This window comes from Nicotiana tomentosiformis, chromosome 6 (assembly GCF_000390325.3).
Source record: "Nicotiana tomentosiformis chromosome 6, ASM39032v3, whole genome shotgun sequence".
In the NCBI taxonomy this organism is placed as follows: domain Eukaryota; kingdom Viridiplantae; phylum Streptophyta; class Magnoliopsida; order Solanales; family Solanaceae; genus Nicotiana; species Nicotiana tomentosiformis.
This window is the reverse complement of record NC_090817.1, coordinates 35,309,683-35,335,431: the sequence shown is the minus strand read 5'-3', so window position 1 is coordinate 35,335,431 and position 25,749 is coordinate 35,309,683. Positions and strand designations below refer to the sequence as shown.

Sequence of the window (25,749 nt, the reverse complement as noted above, 5' to 3'; positions counted from 1 at the left end):
TTAAGTTCATACCAAAAATCTCAATTTCTATACTTTATTCCTTATTTTAAGAGTGAGAAATCCATGTAGACTCTTGAAATATAATCACAAATGAGGAGAAATCTCTTACCCTCTTGCTTTATATGAAAATCTCCTTGAAAATCGCTCGTTTTCAAGTCTAGGGTTCAAAATATGAAAGAAAGAAAAAAATTCTGAAATTCTCATCTTAAATAATCTGTCCAGGGATACTCTTCGCGATCAAGAAGCACCAAAACTACTGCTTGAAAATTACACCTATGGGATCTCAACTAAAGACCCGCAATCACGAAAGACAACCACTCTACTCCTCCGCGAATGCATAGAACAAAATCCCCAGCCATGCTATTCCTTTTCGCAAACGCGGTCAATTCCACACGATCGCATAGCCCAACTCCACACCTCTCCGCGATCGTGACCACCTGCATGCGAACACAATGGACAAAAACTCACCTTCCAGACCCCCTTCTCCGCGATTATGAGACTCAACTCTGTGATCATGAAGCACTACCCTGCACCAGCACACCAACAACTGCAAAACATAAGAAAATGGTCTGAAACTACCACGAATCACACCCGAGCACTCCCGGACCTTGTCCAATCATACCAACTAGACTTTATACCAAATCCAAACTTATCCCAAGGCTCAAAACATCATAAACAATAACAAAATAAAGAATTGAATATCAAATCCATCTTTTAACTTTCAAACATTCTAACTTCGCTGAAAGCATCCGAATCACACTTAGATATTTTAGATTACAATCAAACTTTTCTCACAAGTTTCAATAAATCATTAGGACCAATCTAAGGTATTAAAACCATAACTGGAGTCCGATAAAATCAACTCCCGGTCAAACTTATGAACTCTCCAATCCTTTAAATTACCAACTTTCAAAAAATAGAATCAAAATTTTCTAGGAATCTCCAAATTCAAATCCTAACATACACCCTAGTCCAAAATCAGCACACGAACTTATTGGAGCCATCAAATTACTAATCCGAGCTCGTTTACTCAAAAGTTAAAACTTGGTCAACTTTTACAACTTAAGCTTCCGAAAATAGAATTAAGTGTTCCAACTAACGTCCAAACCTTTCCGAAACTAAGCCAACCATCCCCATAGTTCATAAAATATCAAACAAACAATGGGAAGCATCAAATAGATGAGCGGGGCTCTAATGCACAAAATAGCCAACCAGATTGTTACATTCTACCCTTTTTAAACAAATGTTCATCCTCGAAAGGGCTTAGAATTATACCTGAAATGCCAAAAAGATGAAGATATCTGCTGTGCATATCATGCTCGGTCTTCCAAGTTGCTTCCTTGACCGGTTGACCCCTTCATTGATGTAATCTCTTTCGAACTAAACTTCTGAACCTGCCTATCCAAAATGACCATTGACTCTTCCTCATAATCCAGATTCTCATCCAACTACATTGAATTGAAATCTAACATAAGTGACTTGTCTTCATAATACTTTTGAAGCATGGAAATATAGAATACCAGATGAGCTCCCGACAAGCTGGGTGGAAAAGCAAGCATGTGAGCCACCTCATTAACTCTCTCTAAAACCTCAAATGGACTAATATACATGAGGCTCAACTTGCCCTTCTTGCCAAACCTTATCACACCCTTCATAGGAGAAACTCTAAGAAGAACCTTTTTACTTTCAATGAAAGCCACATCACGAACCTTTCAGCATAACTCTTCTGCCTCGACTACAATGTATGAAGCCGCTCCTAAATCAACCTCATCATCTTTAGAGCATCAAGAACCAAATCTTTACCCAATAACTTAGCCTCACAATGCTCAAACCAACCAATCGGAGACCGACACCGTCTCCTATATAAGGCCTTATACGGAGCCATCTAGATACTGGACCGGTAGGTGTTGTTGCAAGAAAAGTCCGCCCATGGTAGAAATTGAATGCATTGTCCTCCAAAATCAATAACATAGGCTCTCAACATATTCTCAAGGATCTGAATGGTCTTCTTGAACGCCCATCCATCTGTGGGTCAAATGCAATGCTAAAATCCACCTGCATGCCCAACGCTCACTTAAAAAACTCTCCAAAAGTGCGATGTGAATTAAGTGCCCCGATCCAAAATGATAGAAACAAGAATACCATGCAATCGGACAATCTCTCTAGTGTAGATCTATGCTAACTTCTCTAAAGTGTAAGAAGTCATGACCGGAATAAAATGTACAGACATGGTCAATCTGTCCACAATGACCCAAAAAATATCTAACTTCTTCAGGGTCCATGGCAATCCTACTACAAAGTCTATAGCAATACGCTCCCACTTCCACTCTGGTATATCTATCTTCTGAAGCAAAGCACCTGGTTTCTGATGCTTATACTTGACCTGCTGACAATTCAAACACTGCAAAAACATGTCCAACAATATCCTTCTTCATCCTCTACCACCAATAATGCTGCTTCAAATCATAATACATCTTCGTGGCACCTGGATAAATAGAATATTGCAAACTCTTAGCCTCCTCAAGAATCAACTCCCTTAAAACATCTACATTAGGAACACAAATCCGACCATGAAGTCGCAATACACCATCATCACCAATGGCCACCTACTTAGCACAACCTCGCAACACCATGTCCGTAAGGAGAAGAAAATGAATATCATAATACTAGCGAGCCTTAATGTGCTAAAATAAGGATGACTGTTCTACAACACAAGCAAGAACTCTACGAGGCTCGGAAATATCCAATCTCACAATCTATTAGCCAAGGACTAAACATCTATAGCCAACGACCTCTCCACAGCTGGAATATATTCCAAACTTCCCCTACTCTCCACCTTTTTACTCAAAGCATATGCTGCCATATTCATCTTTCCCCGATAACATAAGATAGTGATGTCATAATCCTTCAACAACTCCAACCACCTCTACTGCCTTAAATTTAAATTCTTTTGCTTGAACAAGTGTTGAAGACTCCGATGATCAATGTAAGCCTTACATGACACACCATACAAGTAATGTTTCCAAATCTCCCCGAGTCCAAATATGTCTTTTGTATCAAGATTCGACCTTAAATTGAGGTCTAAATATCCAAATTTACTTTCTTAAGTTTCTATCAAAAGTCCTAGTTTCTACATTTAAAATCCCATTTTCTATCGAAGTTGTAGGCACGACCAAATGGCACGTAGGTGCAACACTATGTCAGTGCAGATGTCACAAGTGTGACAACACCTTAACAAATGGGGAGCATGCATCCGCGACAAAAAGTGCACATATGGGACTAGTCCCAACTCTGAGCCTCTTTGCAGATGCGGCTCCGCACCTGGGCATCACAAAATTGCAGGTGCGATATGCTTCCAGGCTCCCCATTCACGCAGATGCGAGCCACTCGTCCGTACAAGCGGCCTCGCACCTGCACACCTCCAGAAAGTAGGTGCGACCTTAGTTCGCACCTGATCACCACAGGTGCAATACCTGAAAGTTCACAAACAGTAAAAGACATCCAAAAATGCCTGAAATCAATTTGAAACAAACTTGATGCCCCAGTCCCCAGTCCAAACATCCTAGCAAGCGTATAAAACTTACACAAACTCGCTTGAAAGATCAAAACATCAAATAACATCTAAAATCAAGAATCAAACATCGAAACTCAAGAATTTTCAAATGTTCATAAACTCAAACTTCCAACTTTCAACTATAAGTGCCGAAATGACTTTGGGTCAACCGGGACCCAAACCAAACATATGTACAAGTCCAAAATTATCATACGAATCTACAAGAGTCATCAAAACACCGATCAAAGGTCTTTTACCAAGAATGTTAACCGTGATCAACTCCAATAATGTTAGGACTTTAAAATCAAGATTTCTTTGTCAAACACATCTAAACTTTCCGGTAATCAAAACGAACCATGCACACAAGTCTTAAATCATCAAATGAATCTATTCAAGGTCTCAAATCACAAAACCGAAAGGTAGAACTCAAAATGACCTATCAGGTCATTATATTCTCCCTCTCTAAAAAAAATGTTCGTCTTTGAATGGACATGAAAATGTACCTGAACTGGAAAAAATAATATGGGTATCTACTCCTCATATCGGACTTAGACTCTCAAGTAGCCTCCTCAATCGGCTTCCCTTTCCAAAACACTTTTAGGAAAAGAATTTCTTTAGATCTTAACTTTCGCACTTGTCGATCTACAATAGCCACCAACTCTTCTTCATAAGTCAAATTCTCATCAAGCTTCACTGTGCTAAAGTCCAAGACATGCGACTTATCGTCATGATATTTTCGGAGCATAGAAACATAAAAAATCAGATAAACTCCCGAAAGACTATGAGGCAAAGCAAGCCTATAAGCAACATCCCTAACTCTCTCTAACACCTCAAACGGGCCAATGAACCTTGGGCTCAACTTGACCTTCTTCCCAAATCTCATCATACCCTTCATGGGTGAAATCTTCAAATGTACTTTCTCACCTTTCACAAATGCCACATCACGGACCATCTTGTCCGTATAACTCTTTTGCCTACTCTACGTTATTCGAAGACGACCCTGAATCCACTTCACCTTATCTAAGGCATCATAGACCAAATTGTACCCAACATCCTAGCCTCACTAGTCTCGAACCAACTAATAGAGAACTGCACTACCTACCTTTTAAAGCCTCATACGGCGCCATCTGAATGCTGGATTGATAGGTGTCGTTGCTGGAAAACTCCGCCAATGGTAGAAACTATTCTTGATGGACTCCATAATCAATAAGACAGGTTCTCAACATATCTTCAAGGATTTAAATAGTGTGCTCAGACTGTCCATCCGTCTGCAGGTGAATGCAGTGCTAACTTCCACCTACGTGCCCAACTCTTACTGAATGGCTCTCCAAAAGTGCGATGTGAACTGAGTACCATGTTCCAAAATTATAGAAATGGGCACACTGTGCAAATAAAAAAATCTCTCTGATGCGATTTGACCCAATTTCTCTAAAGTGTAAGAAGTCATCACTGGAATGAAATGTGCAGACTTGGCCAATAAGTCCACAACCACCCAAATGGCATCGAACTTCCTCAAAGTATGTGGTAATCCTACCACAAATTCCATAGTAATACACTCCCTCTTTCACTCCGCTATAACCAACTTCTGAGTTAAACCACCTGGTTTCTGATATTCATACTTCACTTGCTGGTAATTCAAACATCATGAAATATGCCCAACAATGCCCTTATTCATCTTCCACACCAGTAATGCTGCTTCAAGTTACGATACATATTCATGACACCTCAAGAATCAATTCCCTCATACCATCAACATTAGAAACACAAATCCGAACTTGTAGTCGCATAACACCATCATCTCCAATGAATACCTTTTTGGCACCACTTTGCTGCAACGTGTCCTTCAACATTAACAAATGTGTATCATCATACTGGCGAGACTTGATGCGCTCCAACAAAGGTGATTGTGCCACCACACAAACAAGAGCTCTACTAGGCTCGAAAATATCCAATATGCCATATTTGTTAGCCAAGCCTTGAAAATCCATAGTCAATGATCTCTCCTTAGCTAGAATAAATGCCAAACTACCCATATTCTTCGCCTTTCTACTCAAGTCGTCTGCTAATACATTTTTCTTCCTCGGATGATACAAGATAGTTATATCATAGTGTTTCAATAACTCCAACTACCTATACTACCTCAAATTCAAATTCTTCTGCTTGAACAAGTGCTGGAGGTTGCGTTGATTAGTGTAAACCTCACATGATACACCATATAAGTAGTGTCTCTAAATCTTAAGCGCATGCACTGTAGGTGCTAACTCCAAATCATGAATAAGATAATTCTTCTCATGGGTCTTCAACTATCAAGACGCGTAGGCAGTCACCCTACTATCCTGCATTAAAACCGCACCAAAACCAATGCGCGAAGCATCACAATACACAATGTAGGGTCCTAAACCTATGGGTAACACCAACACTACGTACTCAAAGCAACCTTGAGCTTCCGATAGCTCTCCTGGCACTAATCAGATCATCTAAAATGAGAACCTTTTTGAGTCAGCTTGGTCAATGGGGCTACGATATTTAATTTGTGACATATATAGGTCAAAGACGTTTCGTATTCTATATTCAATTGATTTATAACTAATGATGCATGATATAGATTAATCAATGTAGGTCAATATGTTTTATCTCTTATATTCATGTATCTAAGTTAGTTTTCTAATTAGTTATAACTCGATGAGTTATTTTAATTACTCACATATATAAAATTGATGATTAATCATACTTATCTTGTACTAAATATATGTTATACTTCGTTGTACAACTTTAACTGTATAAGCCATTATTGCATATCATCTTCTTTAACTTCTAGGAATTAGTGCTTCTATATGACGTGCGAGCATGCCTTATTCTTACTTGATCAGTGCTCCATTTGAAAACTTAAAAATTGATCAGTGGATCAATTGATGAACAATACTATTCTATTTTAAATATGTTTATGATTATTAGTATTAACACGTTTATTTATAATTGTCGTCATGGTCATAACTTCTTTTGTTTATTTAATTTGTGACACATATAGGTTAATGGCGTTATGTGTACAAGTATATTCAATTGATTTACAACTACCGATGCATGGCATAGATTAATCGATATAGGTCGAGACGTTTTATCTTTTATATTCACTAATCTAAGTTAGTTTTCTAAGTTATAAGTCGTTGAGTCATTTAATTATTTCCATATATATATTATGATCAATCATACTTAGGTTATTGTACTCCCTCTCTCTCTCTCTCTCTCTCTCTCTCTCATATATATATATATATATATATATATATATATAATACTTCGTTGTTGTACTTTAATTGTATATAGCCTAATGTACATTATACATGTTAGTGCGTTGATTATTTGTAAAATAAAGTGTAAAATTGATTATTTATATTGAATAGATTATAAATTTCAATGTAATTTGAATGTTTGACCATGTTTCACCTATGAACGACCGGCATCGGTTGGTTGCCTAAATTTTAAAATTGATTATTTTTCAAATTTATCAACAAAACTAACTGAAGTCGGTCGGTAATCAGTTTTTAACATAACCAACCGATATCGGTCGCTAAATATAAAAATTTATTTTTAATTTTTATTATAATTAAAACTATCTCATAAAATGGGATCACACAACCGACCAATTAGTCGGTTAGCTGAAAAAGTTTGTGTTACGACCCAAAATCCCACCAAGTCGTGATAACATCTAATCCAACTTTCTAGGTAAGACAAATAGTATAAGTTACAAATATAATGAGAAATCATAAGTAATAATAAGTAAAATTGCAAAAGAATTCAATACAACTAACCCAGGGACTGGTAGTATAAGTCATGAGCCCTTATAATTTAGATTTACAAAGCTGATATAAAGAATAAATACAATATTTATTTAGAGTTTACATAAGCAGAAATAAAGTCCTAAACTATCAGGAGCAAATGATAGATTAAGTCTGGTTCGCAGCTATAACTTTAATAGCAGCCTTTTTCACCCATAACAGTTCAGCTCCAAGATCTGCATGCAAGGTGCAGAAGTGTAATATGAGTACCACCGACCCCATGTACTCAGTATGTATCTTGACTAACCTCAGTGAAGTAGTGACGAGGTTTTTAAGTAAAAATGATACTCACTTTGTATAACTTATGCAGCTTAATAAACATGTACAATATAGAAAAGTATCCAAAGAGACAGTCACAAAATAACAAATGTCAATAACAAAGGTGCACAACTGGGGTAAGGGTAGTAAACAATCTTTGCCAATTAAATAGATCCAACAAATACAACTTGCACCAACTCCGCTCACGAAGAGACATACATCAAGTAGTGTATGTTCCAACACTCCTATATGGATGTAGAGTGTCTGTATATAACCGTGATCCAATTCTGTATCTGTTTCTAAATACCATGTTTATAGTCTAATATTTTAATGTATGATAATAACTCTTTTTTATATCAATCTAACGCTCTCCAAGTGTCCAACAATTCATTAACAAGTCTTAGACATATGTAAAAAGAATCAACTAGCATATATAAATGATATGCGTGAATAATGCATGTAAATGCACAAAGTATCACTCCAATGGCCAAGCTTTTACCTTTATGCTTAATAACTCATCTCATAAGGTCCCACATCAAAATCAACTAGAAACCCGTCGGGCTCTCAAAACCTACATGTATGCCATCAAGATAAAAATATGATAGGGCGACCCTAGGGGGATGGATCAACATCCACACGCGGCACAGACAACTCACACGACATAAATGCACAGATAACTTACGTGCTGCACGGACAACTCATGTGACAATAATCGTATCAACAAAATGGAAAACTCATGTATTGCATGGACAACTCACGTGCCTGCATGGATAACTCATGTTCCATACTCATAACAATCGCACGGACAACTCATGTGCTGCACGAACAACTCACATGCCATATCAATATCACATCACAATCCGCACGGCAAAGACCTTATGCCAAATCAATAATAATATCACAATATCAGCATGACATAAATCCCGTGCCATCATCTCAGTCCATATTCGATAATCATATGCAGCGATGTATTCATATGAATGAAAGATAAACATATATGATGCACATGGACAAAGAAATAATCCTGCATGGATGTATGTATGTCTACAAGGATGTTCCCTAGGTAGGATGTATGCCTATATGTAGGTATGGCCAAGGACCCAACATGTAATGTGTCAATCAAATAATCATCATGCCCAAATAAGCATCAAAATCCATTTCACAGTCTTTAACATGGGTAAGGGAACTCAATTAGTCATACACCAATTTAAGACATAACACAAGAATAACAAGTACGAGTGTGTGTTCATAACGTACGTGTAATTACGTCTAAAGCAAGTGTAGCAACAATATCAAGACTAGTTCATCATGCACAAAATAAGGTATCATTAGCCTCAATATTAGCTCTAGATAGTTTATTAAGGCATAACACAAGAAAAACAAGTACGGGTGTGTGTTCATAATGTGTCTAAAATAAGTATAGAAACAATCTCAAGAATAGTTCATCATGCTCAAAATAAGTACCATTAGCCTCAACATTAGATCTAGCATGGTTTATTATGCTCATGTACTCAATCAATTGTGTATAACATAGAATCAAGTAGAACACACAACCAAACAAGGCATAGAGTAAACTAGAATCTACCCCGAGTATGAATACCCATGGCACATGTATATATTCTCATCACGGCATATATACATCACCCCCATATAGCAAACAATACCAATTAATAGGAAAAATTCCCCCAACCAAAGCTAAGAAAGACATTTACCTTATGCGGGTTAGTCCAAATCCCCAAAATCGTTTTTGCTTGAGAAATAACCTCTAACCATCTCAAATCTAGCCAAACACCAATCAAGGAAGTCAACCAACACCATAGGAAGTGATCCCAATCCATAAAGCTTTGATATTTGAAGAATTCACACAAAGTGAACAAAAGTCAACTTGTACTTGCATGCTCGAAATCCATAACCAATACCAAAACTGATGACCCATATTCTATCGAGTCCTTATATATGATTAGATTCTAAAATCGAGTCCAAATCGGTACTCAAATCCCCAAAATACACTCTCTTAAGTGTAGGCAAAACATCAAATTTTATCCCAAAATTTCATATTTTCGGTGTTAATAATTCATGTAGATTCTTGAAATAATACCAAAAATGAGTAGAAATCTCTTACCCCAAAGTCTTAAATGAAAATCCCCATGAGAAATTGCCCCTCTCCACGTCTAGGGTTCAAAATATGAGAGAATGAGCTCAAAATTCCGAAATACCAACTAAAAACTAGCTGTAGAAGTCGCATTTGCAATCAGAGGCTCGCAAATGCGAAAACTGCAAATGCAACCTCAGGCTCGCAAATGCGAAGAAAGCTCAGGCCAAACTATGTCATAATTTTGACCAAAAATATCGCAAATGCGTATATCCACAGCTGCCAGTCGTAAAAGCGATACCACAACTTCACAAATGCGAACGCATTCTCAGAAGCCCATAGTCGCAAATGCGACTCACATCCTCAAAAATGCGAGGTCCTCCCAGCTTGACTAGGTCACAATAGCGACAACGTACTCACAAATGTGATGGTCACATTTGTGACCCCCTCATCGCAAATGCAAAGAACCAGAACCAACACAACCCAACTTTGCAAAAATGATCTGAAACTAATCTGAAACTCACCTGAGCCCTCAGCGGCCCGTCCAATCATACCAACAAGTCTAAATACCTCATCCAAACATATTCAAAATCTCGAAACACCAAAAATGACATCAAAACTAAAAATCGTAGATCAAATCGTTCTCTTTACTCTCAAACATTCAAACTTTGCCGAATGTGTCCGAATAACACTTAGACATTCAGGATCACAACCACACTATGCACACAATGAGAGAGATTGACCCAGATTTACATTCAGGAGATTGTTCAATTGCATGGTGTGCCTGTTTTCATTATATCATATAGATCCCCTCATTTTACTTCGCATTTCTGGAGGGCAGTAAAGAGTGAGTTGGGGACCCGAGTAGAGCTCAGCACAACCTTTCATCCGCAGACCGACAGGCAGTCAGAGAGGACGGTTCAGATCTTGGAGGATATGCTTAGAGCATATGTGATTGACTTCGGAGGGCAGCGGGATCGATTCTTGCCTTTGGATGAGTTTTCTTACAACAATAGTTATCAGTCCAGCATTGAGATGGATCCATTTGAGGCGTTGTATGGTCGGTGATGTCGTTCGCCCATCGGATGGTTTGAGCCCGACAAGGCTAAGTTATATAGTACTGATTTGGTGAAGGATGCCTTGGAAAAGGTAAAGTTGATTCAGGAGCGACTTCGCACAGAACAGTCTAGATAGAAAAGTTACACGGATCATAAGGCATGTGATTTATCATTTATAGTGGGCGAGAAGGTCCTGTTGAAAGTCTCACCGATGAAAGGAATCATGAGATTCGGCAAAAAGGGCAAGTTGAGCCCAAGTTTTATAGGTCCAATCGAGGTGTTGAGACGAGTTGGGGAGGTTTCTTATTAGCTTTCTTTGCCTCCAAGTCTATCGGGAGTTCATCCGGTCTTCCACGTGTCTATGCTCTGGAAGTATCATGCCGACAGGTCGCATGTGTTAGACTACAACACGGTTCAGTTAGATGAGAGCCTAGGTTATGAGGAGGAGCCAGTTGCCATTGATGACAGGTAGGTTCGCCAGTTGAGATCCAAGAAGATTTCTATGGTAAATGTTCAGTGGAGGGGTCAACCAGTCGAGGAAGTAACTTGGGAGACCATGGAGGACATGCGGAGCAGATATCCAAACTTATTCGGCACTCCAGGTACGATTCTAAACCCGTTCGAGGATGAACGTTTGTTTAAGAGGTGGAGAATGTAATAACCCGGCCGGTCATTTTGCTTTCTAGATCCCCGTTACCCTAAATAATACTCCACGTATGTGCTTTTACTATTTTATGACTTGCGGGGATGGTTAGTTCGGGATTTGGAAGGGTTCGGGTTAAAATAGGAACACTTAGTTCCTTGTTATTGGCTTAAAAGGGTTAAGTTTGACTTGGGTCAACATTTGTAGTAAACGATCTCGGAATCGAGATTTTATGGTCCCACTAGGTTTGTATGATGATTTTAGACTTGGGCGTATGTTCAGATCGGGATTTGGATGACCCGGGAGCGTTTCGGCGCTTAATATTGAAAGTTAGCACATTAAAGGTTTTTCAAGTTCTTTTAATTTGGTTTGAAGTTGGTTTTGGTGTTATCGAGATCCGTTTGGGATTCCAAGACCGGGAATAGCTCTGTATGGTAATTTATGACTGGCACACAAAATTTGGCATCATTCCTAGTTGATTTGATAGGAATCAGACGCGCGAAAGTGTTGTTTTTAAGTTTTTGAGTTTCATATTCAATTCATGCATTTTGGTGTTCAATTCATAATTCTATATGTTATTTTGGTGTTCAATTCATATTCAATTAATGTTGGTAGATGTGTGAGTGTGATTGGATGGGGTCCTGGGGGCTCCGGGTGTGAAAAGATTGGAATCGGGCTCAAAATTGGCGTGGGAGAACTGTTGGTGCTTCAGATCTGGTGCAATCGCACCTCGTGGAAAGGGCCACAGGTGCAAACTCGCAGGAGTGGCCCAGTGTTCGCCGAAGAAGACCTAAGGCTGGAGCTGGGTGGTCACATGTGCAAGGGTTGTTCCACATCTGCGCGCCCGCAAAAGTGATCGAGGCTTTGAAGATGCGGACTTGGGCTGGCCGGTTGTGGATCGCAGGAGCAAAAGGAATCCGCAGAAGCAGACCTGCAGAAGCGTCCCTCCGTTCACAGAAGCAGGAAAACTAGAGGCAGTGAAGGATCATAGGTGCGACCTTTTGACCGCACTTGATGTTTCACAGTTGCAATCTAGTGGCCGCACGTGCGGAAGTCGCTGGGTAGTGAGTGTTTTTAATTCGAGACTTAGGCCATTTTCCCTCATATTTCTTTTGGTCTTGGGCGATTTTAAGAGCTCATTTGAGGGGGATTATCATCAATATCCTAAGGTAAGTAACTCCCACCCATTTTCAAGTTAATTTTGCGGGTTTTAGCTAGATTAAACATGGAAAGATTATGAAATCTTGTGGGATTTGTGAAGAACCTAGGGTTTTTGTAAAAATGGGATTTGACCACGAAATTGATTATGGAATTAAGTAAAAATTATATATTTGAGTTCGTGAGGCTATGGGTAATATTTATTTTCAAAAATTTCCGGAATTCAGGCACGTGGGTCCGGGGGAGAATTTTAAGAAATCTTCCAATTTGGGTTGGGTGATTACTCTAATAGATATATTATGAAGTTTTGAGTATATATAGATTAAATTATATAGTATTTTACTAGTTTCGGATTGTTCAGCATTGATTTGGAGGTTTTAGAGCGGATTAGTGGACCGGAAGTGAGCTTGAGAACGAGGTAAGTATCTTGCCTAACCTTGTAAGAGGGAACTCATCCCCTTAGGTGTATTTTTGTTGTGAATTACATGTGTGGGAATATGTACGCTCTAGGTGATGAGGGCCCATGTGTACCTATATTCCATGAGATGTTCGGGTAGTCTTAGATTTACATCATGCTTTTAATTGTACTCGCATGCTTGTTGTGCATATTAATTATCTTAAATAAAGCTGAGACTAGAGATTTTAAAGTTGGAAACTTCCAAGTCAGATTTCTTATTTGGGGAAAGAATTGAGGAATACTTAATAACTCTGAGAAATTCATGTCCTCTCGCGTCGCAAGTACTTCCGCAAGCGAGGTAAACTTCTCTATTCTCGTGTGAGCGGACCGTTCGCCTCGGCAGTATAATATATGCATCTATGGTTCACGTCGTTCGACCCTCGACAGTGCACACAGTATTTTGGATCGGGCCGTACGACCTCGGCATAAATCGTGCGTGATACCTTCTCCGAACCTGAGTACACTTGATATTATGTTATGGCTTGAGAGGTATAATTTATTTAATAACCTGAAGTGATTTGGAACTAGTATGTGTTAGATGAAGATTTTGGAATTTATTATCAGTTAAAGAATCATTTATACCTAGCCACTAACGACTTATTTTTTATCATATGTTTAAGTGACAATGAGGCTCTTTCAATGTAAACCAACTACCATAATACACCCTACCACATAAGTATACTTCTTTCTTGGCAGAATACCATACGGACACAGAAACAGTTTCATTTTTTTATAACTGTATTTCCAATACTAAGTGAATGAAACACTCGTTAAACAAGTCTGAAGGTCAGGTTCCAAACACATATAGAGGCAGGAACACTATACTGTTACTGCTAACGAACCAAACACTTGAGATCACATCTTAAGGATAAATAAAGAGCACACAGTTCAGATATGCAGCATCACAAAAATACTGATGCCTTTGTCCTAACAGACTAATCACAAATTGCTTCAACTCAGTTCTTGTCACTAGCACACATAAAGGTTAACAATACTACTTAGAACTCTTTAAAGCATCAACAAAGGTTCAGACAAACTGTCATAGTTAGCAACCTCTATAGATGTTATTAAAGATAGCAGAATATAACTAGAACTCTTTAGCATGACTACAGGTTTACAGATTCAAACAAGAAATTCCTAAAGGTGCTTAATAGGATCACAAATTATCAATCTTACTATATTTTGGAATTGATGGCAGAACCATATCTCCATAAGAGTATTAACCTTATATTGAAATAGGTAAACTATTGTGTTTAAGCAACAACAATAAGAAGTTTCTCTTAGGATTTTCACACCAGGTACAGTTCAAATTAACAGGGAAAGAGAGGACTGAGTGCAGTTTCAAAATAGTGTACAGGGATATGAAATCATGAAGACAAACAGAGGTACATGCAGCATTTCATTAAGCTACACATAGATACTTCAAATAAAGTTATGATCTTACAAGGACATGGTGAGTTTCACTTATTATGAGACCAAGTCAGCACTGTCATAAAGGGGGTTAAACACAAAGAAGATATTGTACCAAACATGTTTAACTCAGTTGTACAGACTAAGATTAACATCTAAACATGATGTAGTTATCCTCAGCTTGTAAAACAGTTATCATTCAACTATAGCAAACATGACTAAAACCTATTTTATGAAAGCTAACTTGATCATAACAGAATATATGTAGAATGGTTACTGATGTTCATAAAATTTCACCTTAATGAGATTGTTTCACACATAGAGATTTAGAGATGTAACTAACGGTTAGACACAGACATAAGACTCTCACAATAATGACTCAGAAGTTGCTCTTAGAATTAGCAAACACTTATACAAAGCAGGAGAGCTGTCACGACCCAAAATCCACTATAGGTCGTGATAGCGCCTAACGCCGCCGTCAGGCAAGCCAACAATAATTTATCAATTTGATTGCTCATTTTATTACTTTCGAAATCACAAATTTTAATAAAAAAAGGAGATTTACACTTCCAAGTCACGGGAATGTACAACATTTGTAATTTATAAAAGAAATGAAAGGCGATAATAATGTATGAAACCCTAAGCATCAACTAGTATAACCCCAAAATCCGGTGTCACAAGTGCATGAGCATTTTCTAAGGAGTACAATAATAATACAATATTTGTCCAGAATGTAAAAAACACGAGATAAAATAAATAGTACGATGGGGACTCGGTGGACTGCGATGCATAGCCTGGGTTGCAGCTCACATAAAGTCTTCTCAACAGATGCGCCTACGCACCAAGATCACCAAATAAACTTGTCAGATCATGTACATTTAGTGCAGAAGTGCAACATGAGTACGTAAATCAGCGCATACCCAGTAAGTATCTAGCCTAACCCTGAAGAAGTAGTGACGAGGGGTCGACATCGACACTTATTAGACGTGTAATAAAATAATATAATAATTCATAACATATATGAAGTGCACAATGATAGTGGGAAAAATCTGTAAATTTTATAATCTTTCAAATATTTCTTCAAAGTATAAATCTCTCGATCTTGTATTCTACCTTAACAGCTCAGAAAATGCCAAGAGTCAATATCAAATAAATAAGGAATACCATAAAAATGCCGGCCATCAGTGGAAGGTTTATCTCGTGAATATTCGGACTACTAGCGATATAACGCACGATTGTGCCAAGGTCATTCGACCCGATCCAGAATAATGTGTACACTACCGAGGAATGAGCGGCATGAACCATAGATGCATTTATTATACTGCCGAGGCATTCAACCCGCTCCACAAGAAAAGGAAGGAAGTTACCGAATTATGAGACATATATTTACAATACAGTACATGAGCACATAATGAATATAATCTTTACCGTTTCTCAAATAACTCGCCCACAACTCAAAGTGTTAAGGCTCGGCCTAGTATACATATATTTATTACTAAATCAAATTCAGTTATAAGTTTAATTAATTAAGCCAGCAGAACGAGTTCAAATAATGCAATTATTACATGATAAAGTCCTAAGTCTACCCAGACATAAACATACTTTAGCTGCGTACGGACTCTCATCACCTCATGCGTACGTAGCACCCACAACTAGTTGCACATAACAATAAATATCACCTAGGGGTAGCTTCCCCCTCACAAGGTTAGACATGAGACTTACCTCGCTCTGAAGTTCCATAACATGCTCCAATGCCACTCAAACACCTCAAACTGATGCTCGTCTCACCAAAACTAGTAAAACAAATGTACAAATCCATAAATATATACTCTATAACTCATAATTTAACAATTTATAAAAATTTCCAACTCCGCTCGAAAAATCAACCATAAGTCAATGGTGGAGCCCACATCTTGGAATCCGAAAATATTACAAAATTTGAACACCCATTCAACCACGAGTTCAACCATACCAAAATTAGTCAAATCCAATCAAAACTCGACCTTCAAATCCTCAAATTATAGTTTATGAAGTTTCTACAATTTTTCCCAAATTTCCATCTCAAACTACTAATTAAATGTTGAAAACAATGATATATTCATGTATATTACCCAAATCCGAGTTAGAATCACTTACCCCGATGAATTTCTTGAAAAACCTATGAAAAATGGCCACAAATCGAGCTCCCATAAGTCCAAATGTGAAATAATACTCTAATCCTTGTTTATAAAATACAAAAATCTGATCTCCCATTGTGCTGACCGCACTTTTTTGTGCGGTCCGCACATCCCAAGTCCCGCGGCCGCGATCCAGATTGTGCGGTCGCACATCCACAGTGACTGCACTATAAGACTTTAGTAAATTTCCCATAACTTTCTATACAAATGTCTACATGATGAATAGTTTACCTTTCTGGAAACTAGACTCAAAGAGATACAACTTTCATTTTTGGATCATCTCCAAATTCCTTATAGATTCAAAACTATAAGCTTCTGAAGTCAGACAATCAAACCTACAAATTCCCCTTTCTACGGTTCGCACATCTCCTCTGCAGTCCGCACTTGGGGCTTTGCCTCAACACTCCAAAATGTGCCCTCCGCACTTCAACTGTTCTAGAACATTGAGTGCCGAAATGCCCAAACTCGTTCAAAACGCACCGCAAAACACACCCGAGCCACTCGGGACCCCGTCCGAATATACCAAAAAATCCCGTAACATAACATGGACATACTCGAGTCCTCAAATCACACCTAACAACATCAAAATCATGAATCGCGCCACAAATCGAACTTAATAAAGTTTTAATCTTCCAACTTTCAAAACTCATGCCGAAACATATCAAATCAATCCGGAATGGCTTTAAATTTTGCAAACAAGTCATAAATAACATAACGAAGCTACTTAAATTTCCGGAATCGAAATCCGAAATCGATATCATAAAAGACAACTTCCGGTTAAACTTATGAACATTCCAAACCTTCAAATTTTTAATTTTCGTCGATTAGTGTCGAGACCTTCTAGAAATATCCAAATGAAATTTTGGGCAAACGCCCAAGTTCATAATCATCATACGAACCTATTGGAGCCTTCAAATCCCAATTTCGAGGTCGTTTACTCAAAAGTCACACTTTAGTCACTTCTTCCAACTTAAAGCTTCCGAATCAACTCCGAACTTCCCAAAAATCCAATTCCGACCACACGTACAAGTCATATTACAAGAAGTGAAGCTACTCAAGGCCTCAAACTGTCAAACGGAGTGCTAGAGGTCAAAATGACTGGTCGGGTTATTACAAGAGTACTTAAACACTTAAACTCCACATGCTTCATCTAAGTGATGAAGGATTAAACTACGAGCTTTCATGTCTATTCTAGTTAGAATTATTAAACACCAACCTCGACTACATAACAACATGATGTAGAAGATAGTGTGGTAGGGATAGAGATCACGGCAGAATCATTAAAAGAAAATCTGAAGTCTAGGTAAACATGAGAAGCCATTATGGCATATTAAGAAAACTTAATCATGCAAACTATTTGAATTCAAGAATGGAAATCATTAAGGTCACATAATAACTTAATTCATACCAATTAAAGATACTCAAAAAGTATGACAGATGACCTCAAATTAACAACATATCATCATGAACTGAAAATCACATCTGTACACTAATGACAAACATCATAAACGAACATAATTACTAAAAGACAGCAACATGTTCATGATATTCGAATAAGATAATCAAAAGAGAAAAGGTGGAGGTGTACTGACCTTCTCTAGGACAGCAGACCAAATTGAGACTCTTTCTTAGCCGTATGGGATCAAGAGCTCGAACTTCAACCAGTGTAAGGCTCAGAAGAAGAAAGAAAATTAGAAGCTAGTTAGAAAACCCTAGCTTGATTCTTACTACTCAAAACTAAAGTTGATATTTTTTCTTTGCTCATTAGGTGATTTCAAGGTGTATCTTCCTTTGTTAGGTGAGAGCATTGAAGGATCCTTTTATAGTGGCATTCAATGCCTCTAGGGTTTAACAAAATTCAAATTTGATAGTGGAAGATGATGATGAGCTGATGGTGTGAGCAAAATGAGTGAAATTAGAGAAGAGTAGAAGGGAAAACAACAAGGATTTTTACCTGAGAAGAGAGAGATTGATTGTTGAAGGCAGAAGATCATGGGTCAGTACTTAAAACCCAAAGGTCACTGCGTTTGATCTCTGGGTAAAGAATCCTCATAATGAATCCTTTTAAAAACTTCATGCATGCTCCGATTTGATAAAGCAAGGGAGGATTTAAGAGATTTGAAGTTACATCTTCAAGGTAGGACTCCAGATTTGAGGGATTTTTAATTTAATGATGAAAATGGGGAAGATCGGCTAGATTCGTGGATGTAGGGGAAAAGAGGAGGACTTGAAGACTGGATTTGTGACCTTGCACGAATTGGTTCAAGGTTCGTGATTGATTAAGGTTGATGGGGTTTGAGAGATGGAAGAGAGAAAAGGGAAATTAGGGCGGCTATTTTGGGAAAGAATGAGCTAGGGTTGGGGGGTGTCTCCAAGTTAAGAATGAGAGATGGAACGGGAGCCGTTGGATCATTGTGATCAACGGCTCCGATATTTCGGAGATAAAAACGTTTATTGGAAAAAAAAAAGACGACTGTTGGATTTCTTTTAATCCAACGGCAGAGATAAATCATCGATGAATATTAAAATAAAAGGAAAATATTAGTATAATTACTGACCGTTGATCATTTGGATCAACGGTCCAGACGAAGTGTGTTTCTTGTGCGAGTGTTTGAGAGCGATGATGTGGCACTTTGTTATTGGCTTAGACGAGATGGCCTGGATAACCAAGGTGGATGGGAGGGTAATTTTCAGACTAGGTCAGGTGAGATTGGGTTTATGTTTTGGGCTGAAATTGATTTAATAAATGACCATATTGCATTTCATGGGGCATTTGCAATTATAGCCTTATAGTTTTTAACCCCTTTAAAATTAATTTAATTAAACATAAATAATTTCTAAAAAAATATACTACTAATTATTGTAATTAATTGTTCAAAAATACTTTATTTTCTAAATTGCAACACTAATTTAGAACATGGTAATATAATTAATCAAAATCTTAAGAAGTAATTCGCTAAATTAATTACAAAAACCTCGATGACATATTAAATATTTTTAATAATATTAAAATAGTAAGTACATTTGTAATTACATATTATTAATGCTGAATGATTAATTTCAAAATTAATGCTTAATTAATTTGTAAAAATAGGTATTTATTAACAAGAAATACTTTCAAATATTTATTGCAAATTATTAAATATAAGTAAATTAATTTTAAAGGGAGGGTCAAAATTGGTCGTCAATAGATGCGCCGCTTTGACCGGAGACGATGAAAGAGTTTTCGGGCAAAGAAATTGAACTAAAGCAAATTTTATCCCAACTTTAGTCATACATCGTTGGAATGGCACAAAGATTATGAGCTGCAGGATTGGGAGTTAAGGAAGAATCTGGGAGGATTTTGGGAAGAATTTTGAGGCTGAATTCTGGCTTTGAATTGCTTACATATCTCGGGCTTAACGAGGATCATGCCTCATGTAGTTCTGGAGTAAAGATTTTTTGAGAAAGCGATGCTCGCAGAAATTTCCCCAGTATCGTATTATGACGATACTGCGTGACAGAGGAATTGACACTCATGATAGCTTGAATCTGTGGCTTGACTTGAAGGATTTGAAAATTTTGAGTTCCACTTGTCTTTTGTGATTGAACTTGGATCCTTGGCCCACTAATGAGTTTGTTGTCCCTCATAGCTTTGTAGTTTGGTCTACCTCTTAGAAAGAGTTCCTCGTTGCGATGTTTGTTCCTGCAAAATAAATGAAATACACACATATCAATATATTGCAATGCAAAATATATTAAGATGCGATGTAGATGATGCATGAATGATGATGTCTGGCTGGCGGAGAGCCGTTATTCGGGATCGGGATGATGGGATACTTGATCTTGACTCGATTTGTTAGTCGGGCTGTATACCGTTCCGCAACTATCGGGGCATTTGAAAATTGTCTCCGCTTGTTGGGGGAGCTTGATTTGTAGAGTGCGTCTCCGCTTGTTGGGAGAGCTTTGCACTGAGAAATGTCTGCGCTTGTTGGGAGAAATTTGATTTGTAGAGTCCGTCTCCGCTTATTGGGAGAGCTTTGCACTAGCAAATATAAAACACTCTCTACTTGGGAGTGATTGACTTAAAACCGTAATCATGCTTGAAGCTGCATGAGCAAAACATCAAAACATTCAAAGTAATAGCAAAGAAAAATAAAAGCATTCCCAAGAGATACTCTTGATTGCAAAGCTAAGTTGCGGCCATCATTTGGCAAAACGTCAGTGACGAGGTTTGCGACTATCTATTCTGGCATCCTTTGCGACAGAGCGACGATGCAGATTATTTTATTGGCAAAGTGAACAGTTTGCTATATACAAGGCTCCGATTGGCGAAGCCGACGTTCGATTTTATATAAGGAACTCCGATCGATTGAGCTAATAGTTTGCTATATACAGGACTTCAATTGGTGAAGTCGACGGCTCGTTTGTACAAGGTGCTCCGATTAGCTGAGCAGGCGGTTTGGCTATATACAGGGCTTCAATTGGTGAAGCCAATGGCTTGTTTTGTACAGGATGCTCCAATAATTTGAGCATGCAGTTTGCTATGTACATGGTTTTCCCGTATCAGTGGTCTGACTCCAAGGTACCTGCAAAGTATTCAAAGATTAGCCTTAGCCGTACAAGAAAATATTCAAGTAAAGGAGAATTTAATATAATCTTAGGAAGGTCGCAGAACCGTCACTTGCCCCAGTGTGGTCTCAATGTTTCCTTGGTTCATGTTGACCCTACACTCAAAGAAAAATTCTTAGCGGGGTAGTTGGTTTGTGTCGACCGCAGTGTTGGTTTGCCCCGACCTATGATATGGTTGCGCCGCGAAGTTCGGTAGGTGGAACAAATTACTGTACTTTTAGAAAATACTTTATTTTAAGGAAAATGCTATCGTTCTGGTTTATGACATGTTACGAGATGTTCTCCACACGCGAGCATCTCTTCTTGAAAACTTTATCCCGTTGATGTCGATATTTCCTGATGCTTGATGATGTGGCTGCTTGCCGCTGAGACTGCGTCCTAATTCAAACTAATGCATTGCAAAGGTTTTCCTAAGGTTGTGATCGAACCCTTTTAGGTTGCCTACGTATCCAAGACAGAATTAGGTATGCACGTAGTTCGTGGATTATGATAAAATATGATGAGGATGACTGAGCCTAAATCAGGCAGCCTACGTATCTAAATGGAATCAGGTCAATACGTAGTTCAATTACAACATATGCAAAATGATGAGATTAAGAATAAGATGGCCGAGTTTGACTCAGACTGCCTACGTATCCTAATAGAATCAGACCAGGACGTAGTTCAATTACAAGAGATGACTGAATCCGATGAGGATTGCCTATGTATTCCTTTCTAAGGTAATCAATATGGCGTAGTTCCGATGCAACATATAAAAGTTATATTTGGTTTTTCTATTACAAAAGAAAGGGGGAAAGAAATTGAACCCTACGTGGGTTGCCTACGTATCCCTCCGTGGGAAGTCAGGTTGAACGTAGTTCTGTAATAGAAAAAACCTAACTCTATTTGTCTTCAAACATAATATCTCTTGATTGCGCCTGAGTTGATGGGCTTCGTGTTGATTCTTCTATCGATTTCTGCCAAGATTAGTGCTCCACTCGACAATACTCGGTGAACCACGTAACGATCTTGCCAGTTTGGTGCGAACTTTCCCTTGGCTTCCTCTTGGTGGGAAAAGATTTTCTTCAGGACCAATTGGCCTCGGTGTGAACTGGCGAGGCTTCACCTTTTTTTAAATGCACTGGCCATCCTGTTCTGATATAGCTGACCATGGCACAATTCATCCATTTTCTCCTCGTCGATGAGCATGAGTTGCTCCTATCTGACCCGTATCCACTCTGCGTCATCCAACTTGGCCTCCTGAATGACCCTTAAAGATGGTATCTCAACATGTGCGGGTATCACAGCTTCAGTGCCATATACTAACATGTATGGCATTGCCCCAGTGGATGTTCTCATAGTGCTCCGATAACCCAATAAAGTGAAAGATAGTTTCTCGTGCCATTGCCTGTGATTGCCCACTATCTTTTGTAGAATCCTCTTGATATTCTTGTTGGCTGCCTTGACTGCCCCATTTATTTGTGGTCTGTAGGCTGTGGAATTGCGGTGGATGATTCAGAACTTCTCACAGATTTCTCTCATGAGGTTGCTGTTGAGGTTAGCGGCATTGTCAGTGATGATAGACTCCAGTATTCTAAATTTGCAGATGATGTTATTTCAGACAAAATCTACCAGTACCTTCTTTGTGACGTCCTTGTAAGTAGATGCTTCAACCCATTTAGTAAAATAGTTGATAGCTACCAAGATGAAATGATGCCCATTTGATGCGGAAAGTTCTATAGGTCCAATCACATCCATGCCCTAAGCGGCGAACGTCTAGGGTGAACCCATCACATTCAACTCATTCGGCGAAACCCAGATAAAATCCTCGTTAATCTAGAACTGGTGACACTTCTATACGTAGCGGATATTGTCATTTTTTTATAGTCATCCAAAAGTATCCAGTTCTCAAGATATTCTTGGCTAATGTGAACTCATTCATGTGGGGTCCGTACATTCCTACATGTATTTCTTCCAATAACCTGGGGTCCTCCTGTAAAGGACTTTCCCGTTGAGGAAAACGTTGTTTGCCAACCTCCTGAGGGCTCTCTTATGACCATTAGTAGCATTCTTTGGGTATTCTCTGGTTGCGAGGAATTTTCTAATATCGTGATAACATGGTTTACCATCTAGCTCTTCATCTACATGGAAGCAATAGGCATTTTGATCCCTCATCTCTTCATCGATATAGTTCTTGTCTGGATGCTGAATCATTGATGATAGAGTTGCAAGGGCGTCAGCGAACTCGTTCTGAATCCTGGGGACATACTTGAACTCAATCTTTGTGAACTTCACGCAGTGCAGGTACACTACAAGAAGGATCTTGACATTTTTGGTGGACCATTCCCCTTGGACTTGGTGTATCAATAGATCAGAATCCCCTATGACCAAGAGTTTTTTGACGTTCATGTCGACTACCATTCTGATCCCAAGGATGCACGCTTCGTATTCATCCATATTATTGGTACAATGGAATCTTATCTTCGTCGATGCTGGATAGTGCTGTTTATATTCCGATATCAGGACTGCCCCAATTCCGACTCCTTTAAAGTTTGCTGCTCCATCAAAAAACATTCTCCATCCCGGGTACGATTCTGCAATATCTTCTCTAGCAGATAATACTTCTTCATCGGGAAAATACATAGTGAGTGGCTCGTAATCCCCATCTACCGAATTCTATGAGAGGTGGTCAGCTAAGACTTGCCCCTTGATAGCCGTCTGAGTTATGTACACAATGTCAAGTTCGCTGAGGAGTATTTGCCATTTAGCTAGCTTTCCAGTGGGCATCGGCTTCTGGAAGATGTATTTGAGCGTGTCGAGCCGAGATATCAAATGTGTAGTGTATGCTGACATATAATGCCTTGGTTTCATGGCAATCTAAGTCAGAGCGCAACAAGTGCATTCTATCAAAGTATACTTGGCCTCGCATGGCGTGAACTTCTTACTTAAGTAGTAGATGGCCTGCTTCTTTCTCCCAGTTTTGTCATGCTGTCCCAACACACAGCCGAAGGCGTTATGCAAAACTAACAAATATAGTAACAATGGCTTCCCAGGTTCGGGCGGAACCAGCACTAGTGGATTTGATAGATACTCCTTGATTCTGTCGAAGGCTTTCTGTCACTCTTCGGTCCATTTTTGTAGCAGCAACATTTTTCAGCAACCTAAAAATGGGTTCACAGATTACCGTGGACTGGGCTATGAAGCGACTGATGTAATTAAATCTACCTGGGAAATTCATTACATCTTTCTTGCTCTTCGGTAGTGGCAATTCCTGAATGGCCTTGATTTATGATGGGCCTAGTTCTATCCCCTTCCTACTTACAATGAAGCCCAATAATTTTCCTGCAGGGACTCCGAACGTGCACTTTGCCGGGTTCAATTTCAAACTATACCTTCGCAGGTGTTCAAAAATGTTTCTCAAATCGTACAAGTGCTCTAAACTTTTCCGAGACTTGATGATGATGTAATCCACATATACTTTGATCTCCTTATGAATCATGTTATGAAAAAGGGTCGTTATGGCCCTCATGTAGGTGGCTCTGGAGTTCTTGAGACCGAACGACATGAATCTATAGCAATAAACTCCCCAAGGTATGGTGAAGGCTGTCTTATCTTCATCTTCCTCGTGCATCAAGATTTGTCGATACCCAGCGAAACAATCCACAAATAACTACAGTTTATGCTTCGCGCAGTTGTCGATGAGGATGTGGATATTTGGCAGAGGGAAATCTTCCTTTGGACTAGCTTTGTTGAGATCTCGGTAATCCACACATATTTTGATCTTTCCATTTTTCTTGGGTATTGGGACTGTATTTGCCAACCAGCTGGGATAATTGGTGACCTTACCACATTCGCCTCTATCTGCTTGGTCACTTCTTCCTTTATCTTCAGACTTAAATCAGGTATGAATTTTCTAGGTTTTTACTTAACCGACGTTCTAGTAGGATCGGTGGGCAGTCGATGAGAGACAATGTTAGTGCTTAATCCCGGCATATCATCATATGACCATGCAAATGCACCGATGTATTGTTGGATGAGCACAACCAGCTTTTCCTTCTACTCAGCTTCTAGATGAATGTTGATTCTGGTTTCTTTCACGTCTTCACTTCCAAGGTTAACCACTTTCATTTCTTCGAGGTTGGGCTTTTTCTGACTCTCCAGCTGTTCGATCTCCTGTGGGAGATTGTATGGCATCATACTCTCATCATAATCCTCGTAATCTGGGTCGTTATGCTCGAAGTTTTTGTTATATGTCACAATCGCGGAATGCAAGTTTTTAGAATTTTGATTACTAAAAAGAAAAGCTAAGTATAAATGAAGCGGTAAATAAAGTTGCAAAATTTTGAGAAAATGATTCTTTTTATTTAATCAAAAAAGGAACGTCTTAAGCATTCACAATAGGCAAATGACAAAAAGGTACTGACACGGTGTATGCCTCAATTAACCGTGCACTTTTCAAAAGAAAACTTTTACAGTTCCATACTACCAAGACTCCAGGTGAACCAAAGATGGACTGGAGG

The 25,749-nt window shown here is 38.7% G+C and overlaps 1 protein-coding gene across 1 annotated transcript; it reads right to left on the bottom strand.

The window, feature by feature from the left end:
* Window positions 1–23,188: 23,188 nt before the first annotated feature.
* On the bottom strand, window positions 23,189–23,872 carry LOC138893786 (uncharacterized). Its single transcript, XM_070178448.1, has one exon. It carries the CDS (start codon window positions 23,870–23,872, stop codon window positions 23,189–23,191), a length of 684 nt encoding a protein of 227 aa, XP_070034549.1.
* Between the last annotated feature and the right edge of the window lie 1,877 nt (window positions 23,873–25,749).

Excerpts from the sequence above, each read along its gene's own strand:
- LOC138893786 (XM_070178448.1), bottom strand. The coding sequence starts at position 23,872 with ATGTATTTTCCCGATGAAGAAGTATTATCTGCTAGAGAAGATATTGCA.